The 5,282-nt window shown below is 33.7% G+C and overlaps 1 protein-coding gene across 1 annotated transcript; it reads right to left on the reverse strand.

Moving 5' to 3' along the window:
• Positions 1–482: 482 nt before the first annotated feature.
• Positions 483–4,009, reverse strand: LOC107491619 (uncharacterized). The gene is made up of 13 exons (XM_016112502.3): positions 3,844–4,009; positions 3,699–3,767; positions 3,542–3,607; positions 3,385–3,460; positions 3,198–3,275; positions 2,780–2,877; positions 2,539–2,612; positions 1,932–2,019; positions 1,658–1,815; positions 1,475–1,517; positions 1,024–1,089; positions 755–832; positions 483–633 (listed from the first exon to the last, which is right to left on the reverse strand). Exons 1-13 carry the CDS (start codon positions 3,940–3,942, stop codon positions 538–540), a joined length of 1,089 nt encoding a protein of 362 aa, XP_015967988.1. The 5' UTR covers positions 3,943–4,009; the 3' UTR covers positions 483–537.
• Positions 4,010–5,282: the final 1,273 nt, after the last annotated feature.

Genomic DNA, 5,282 nt, shown 5'->3' on the forward strand with positions numbered 1-5,282 from the left:
CCAATGGCTAAGGTAGAAAGCTCCTTCAACCTTTGAAAAAGTCTAGACCAAGGGTTGAAGCACATTAGATTTAGTGTTGTATCAGCTATTCAATTATTAGGGGGAAAATAAAGAAAATCCAAAATTATGAGCAGATAGAATCATAGAATTGATTTTGGGGACTATAGTTCTAGAACTGAAACCAAAAAATGCTATAAGCTTCTTTTATCCAAAAGGAATCAAACAAGGTAATTAAAGAAACAACATTTCAATACTAATGATTATGATAAAGGTCAGACATGATGCTGAAAGTTTTTAATAATGGACAAAAGCATGCAAGGGAGTGAAAAAGAAAGCTTAGATTGTTGGGTAGCAAAAGTACATTTGCTATTTGAATGATTTATATGATTATGTTGAATGGCATATCAGTATCACAATAATGACTTTATATATGCAAATCACAGAATCAACCTTCATATTAATAATTTCAATAATTGAGATTTTGAGAGATAAGTGTGGTTGGTTACAGACACTGAACTACTGAAGCTACCAAGAAATCTACAGAGACATCATTTCATCAATTCCACTTGCTACATCAGCTATGAATATGCTACCTGAATCACACCATCCACCCAAAACATCTTCTTTGGAGCTCTGCAATGTAAAACACATTAATTAGATAGAAGCAAAGTGCAAGAATGAAATTTGCAACTTCTACAAAAGTAAGAACAAACTAATCATAATGAAAATTTGGTAAGAAACTCAGTTACAGTACCTTACTAAAGCCAAGCCAGTTCGAGTCACCTCTAAATGAAAACAACTTGTTGGTTTCTTTCCAAGTTCCACACAAGACCTGTTTGAAATTGTTTAGCCTTATGAGCATCTACAGGAATATTCTGTGAAACATCTTATTACAAAGAATGCTCAGAATAGTGAGTCACAGAAAATCAGTTTAACATAAGCAGCGACATTATGCTCATGACTCATTATCTCATTGTACATGGTGTTATTCATTGGTTGTAAAATTGTCTGAAAAAGAGTTACCTCATAATCAACCCCTTGAATATAAATGTAATTAGGGTCAATTGTTGAGAAAGCAAGTCCTGTTATCTGCAGTAATAATAACATTATACTTTATTATAATCAGTTATATAAAGTAACCAAACAAAGCTACTCAGATTTTCCAAAATGAATAACACAGGAAATCAACTTAAAACACATAGTTAGGACAAAGAGAAGTACATGGTAAATAGGGTTTTTCAATTATACACAAGAACCTGAACATATAGCAATAATGTAATAAATACTTAACAATAATTACAGCGACTACATAATATTTTTCACAACTGTTTCCACAGCAAACTTATACCCTAACAGTAAAATACATAAAGATGTCTAAGATATTACAATTTCTTCATGAAAGATTCATCAAAAGCAGGATCGAAGTAGTTGAGAAAGATGAAGGCAGAGAAATATATTTAAAGTTTAAACTGACCTCAAATTTAGAGCAGTGCACCCATCTAGACAATGCCGACCATCTATATATACAAATGTAATATACAGGCTAAGATTAATCCAACAAGGTAAGGATTAAACCAAAAGAAAAAAAGTGTGTTCTATAATGGCAATTGCTGAACACATATACTTGTTTTATCTAGAAGCCTAGAAGGCAACTAACCTGCGAGGATCATAAACAGTCACAGTACGATCTGCTCCACCCACAGCAACATTACCAGTGGAAGAACTGCAGACAGAATATAAGATGTCACCAGGGGTACCACAAATTCGTTGTAAACAACCACCATTTTCTTTCATTCTCAAGTCCCATAAAGTCAGCTGCAATTATATTAAATGATGTTGCTCAGAAATAGATACCAATAAAGGATATAAGGAAAGGAAGAATTCATAATGACAATAAAGCATTAAAGAAACTATGAACTGAAAAAATTCACCTGGCATCCTTCGGTAACAGCTATTACAGGACTCTGGTTTCCATTAACTACATTCTGCATGAAGTTTAAGGAGGTAGGATGCCAAAGCCTGAAATATGGAAAAATAACTAAGGAATTCTAGCAACTAAAAGTGAACATATACAAAATTTAGCAGATTTTATCAGTTATTCCTTTGCTTCCACAAGTAAATACCAGGTCACTTAATATCACTTATGTCCAAGGAAACAAAAAAGAAAAATTAAGAAAATAAGCCAATTTATGTAATTAAAGTAAGCTAGATACATAAACTTGATTGCCTTGACTAATAAGAAAAAAAACAACACACTGCACAGGAACTGAACTGAAATGTGAACCAAAACAAGAGAAGAGAGAAATCAACAATTGAGATTAAAGTGAACAACATACAATTCTTAATTTCTGATCATCAAAAATAAATAGCCAAAGAAATATTGTAAATTGTCAAAGTTAGGTCATATTCAAGTCTAAAGGGTATTGCATGGATGGAAAAATAAGAATGAATCATGGAGAAGCAATTAAGGGCAGGTACTTATTCCTATTTCCATAAAATTTAAGATAAAAGTGTTGAAGTACTGTACAGAATCCTTACGGTCGTAACGTACGAACATGTATGTCCTGATCATAAATATCAATCGTTTTGCAAAAGCTACGTGCAACAGCTGCCTGGAAAACAGCACAAATATCACAGATCATAACCAAGAGGGCAAGCATATTAACTCTACACACTAGTTTAATAACATCAGCAGCGATAATCAACAAGAGGGTTAAGATCACAAGAAAGTAAAATATTAGTCTTGGTCTCTACACATTTGATTAAGGAAATAGCTCACCATAGACCATTGACTTGGGCTAAAGCAAAGTCCTGACCAACTTCCTTCCCCAATACCATTATCAGGAGGCAACACTGAATACGTAAGCCTGTCAACATCTACAGAAAGGCAACTCTTATTCAAGTCAGTGATAAACTCCGGCTTACTTTTTTTCTTTTCTTTTCTGAGTAGCATTATTTCTCTCAGAATCCAGCAAGACAGTATATACAATAACCAGGTTTTTGTGTTCCTTAGAATCTTAGCATTGTAAAAGGAATAAATTATGTAAATCTAACTAGTTGCCTCTAGACAAAAATGATATACTTGACAAAAAGTTCATAGTTGCCTCTAGACAAAAATCAAGTATGTTTTCTTCTCCAAGCAAACTTGAACATAAAAATTAATTCTGAGTGCAAGGAAAGTCAGAATAAATAAGTACCTCTACCAGATGTATCTAGTTTGGATACAATAAGATGACCATAAGAATCCACACTTCCTAATATTAAGTAGCCATTACCTGAAAAATGCATCAAGTTCAATCATGCATGCTATTGCATTATAAGGTAGCTAAACAGGGTATTAGATTTAAAATAATAATCATGCTGTATTGCTGTTTAACCACATACTCTCAGTGTCGGCAAGAACAATACTCTGAATTTCGGAACGATGAGGACAGCGATTGATTATCGATGAGGCAATAATCTACAAGATGCCATGTTATGCAAACTTGCTAAATCAATAAATAAAAATTATGATTTAAGCATCTGGTATTTTACAATATACCTCAGTTTGTTGAGGAATCAAGAGGCTTTCTTTTCCTTTGTTGACTGAAGATTCTTCCAGAGCAATCTACATATCAGATATGCTTTTTTGAGTTAAGTAAAACAGAGTCAGAAATCACGTAACTCAGCATTTGAAATGAAAAGTGAAAAGCAGGAACCTGGAGATTATAGATGTGAGGACCAGAGGCTATGTAGAGAAAACAAGAACGGGAAGAGTCATGGCTGACCTGAGAGGGAAAAACGAAGAAAGTAAGAAAGTTAGAAACTTTAAGAGAAAATGAATTGATAGAGAGGGGAACGAACATGGAGAGCGAGGCGAGTAGATTGAAGGCTTCCGGGAGATGGATTCTCGATGAGGGTGGTCGGAACCACCGCTTTCTTCAGACACCTAGCTTCCAACATCTCTCTGCTTCTGCTTTCACCACTTTTTGACCTTTTATTATATTGAGTTTTTAAAATGATATCTAGTCTCAAAAAATGTTTAAACGGTTACCATTTACCAATTTTAATGTATAAATAATATTATTGTTATATTATATAATAATCTTTTATTTTAAATATTATTTTTAGTTACTAGTTAGGGTTTGTTGATACTGTGTTAATTAATTCAGTTAATGTGTTACAAGATTCCAAGAGTTTCTTCCTTTCTCTCGTTTTACATAATACATAAAATCCTATAATTTTGCATTCAATACCATGCCTTCTAGTTTGTGAATCAATTGGTATACGCGTTCTGCAATAAACGGTGTACGCACAGCGGGATCGCAAAACTTTGTTCTTTCTTTCAAACTGTAAATCACTAGAAGAGAAATTAAAGAAAAACTCTAATTTATTTGGGATCAGAGAGGATGTCATATCGAGAACAAAAAATCAAATAAATACAACAGCGCAACATAATTAGAATAAAATTATATTATCAACATGCTCGGATAATATACTTGTCAACTGTAAAATTACAAAATGGTTATTTATATCCTAACTAGCCCAGCCAACAGCTACGAAGAGCAATGCAGGAATAACGCAGCTCCAGATACCAATACCAACAAAGCTGATATTTCCGAGTAGAACCAAAATTAGATATCTCCTTCAAAGATTTTCCTGTTAAAATGTCAGAACCCTATAATTTCCGATTACTAAGTATACATGCCAATTACCATTTCTAAAAAAAATGCATTCATAGCCCTCAGATCTCATAGCTATACAGAAATCATGTGTAGTTTAAACGGGTTTCATTAACAGCCTTCTTGCACCATTGCCTTGATCATTATTATTATTATTATTATTTCTAAATATAAGAGTACTTCATCCAGTCACACACACACACAAACACACCCACACATACACAGAGATGGATTAAGAGAGAGAGAGAAAGAGAGAGAGATAGAGTCAATGGTGCATGTCCAGCCAGAAAACAGAACCACGTAGCTACTCAATAGTCTAATTTCTCCATCATTGGGCAGCACTAACATACACGAACAAAAACAACAGAAAATTAGTGAGCTAACAATAATAATAGTCAGAAAAAGCCCTCAGATCTCATAGCTTAATAGAGAATCATATGCGGCTTTGGACACCCGAATTCCATTCATAACCGTCTCTGCATCAATCAGAGTGCCATTGACATACATACATACGTACATGGATTCATATGACCGGTTCGGTTTTCAGAAACTTGAGAGAAAAGAGTGCGAGCGATGAGGGACCAAAAGGGAAAAAAAAAAAAGAAAAATAGTATATTCATA

This window comes from Arachis duranensis, chromosome 5, assembly GCF_000817695.3.
Source record: "Arachis duranensis cultivar V14167 chromosome 5, aradu.V14167.gnm2.J7QH, whole genome shotgun sequence".
In the NCBI taxonomy this organism is placed as follows: Eukaryota; Viridiplantae; Streptophyta; class Magnoliopsida; order Fabales; family Fabaceae; genus Arachis; species Arachis duranensis.

Coding starts and splice junctions, on each gene's coding strand:
- LOC107491619 (XM_016112502.3), bottom strand. CDS start 3,942: ATGTTGGAAGCTAGGTGTCTGAAGAAAGCGGTGGTTCCGACCACCCTC. Junction 1,518..1,657: donor ACTGTTTATGATCCTCGCAG/GTTAGTTGCCTT, acceptor TTGTATATATAG/ATGGTCGGCATTGTCTAGAT. Junction 1,090..1,474: donor TGCACTGCTCTAAATTTGAG/GTCAGTTTAAAC, acceptor TTATTACTGCAG/ATAACAGGACTTGCTTTCTC.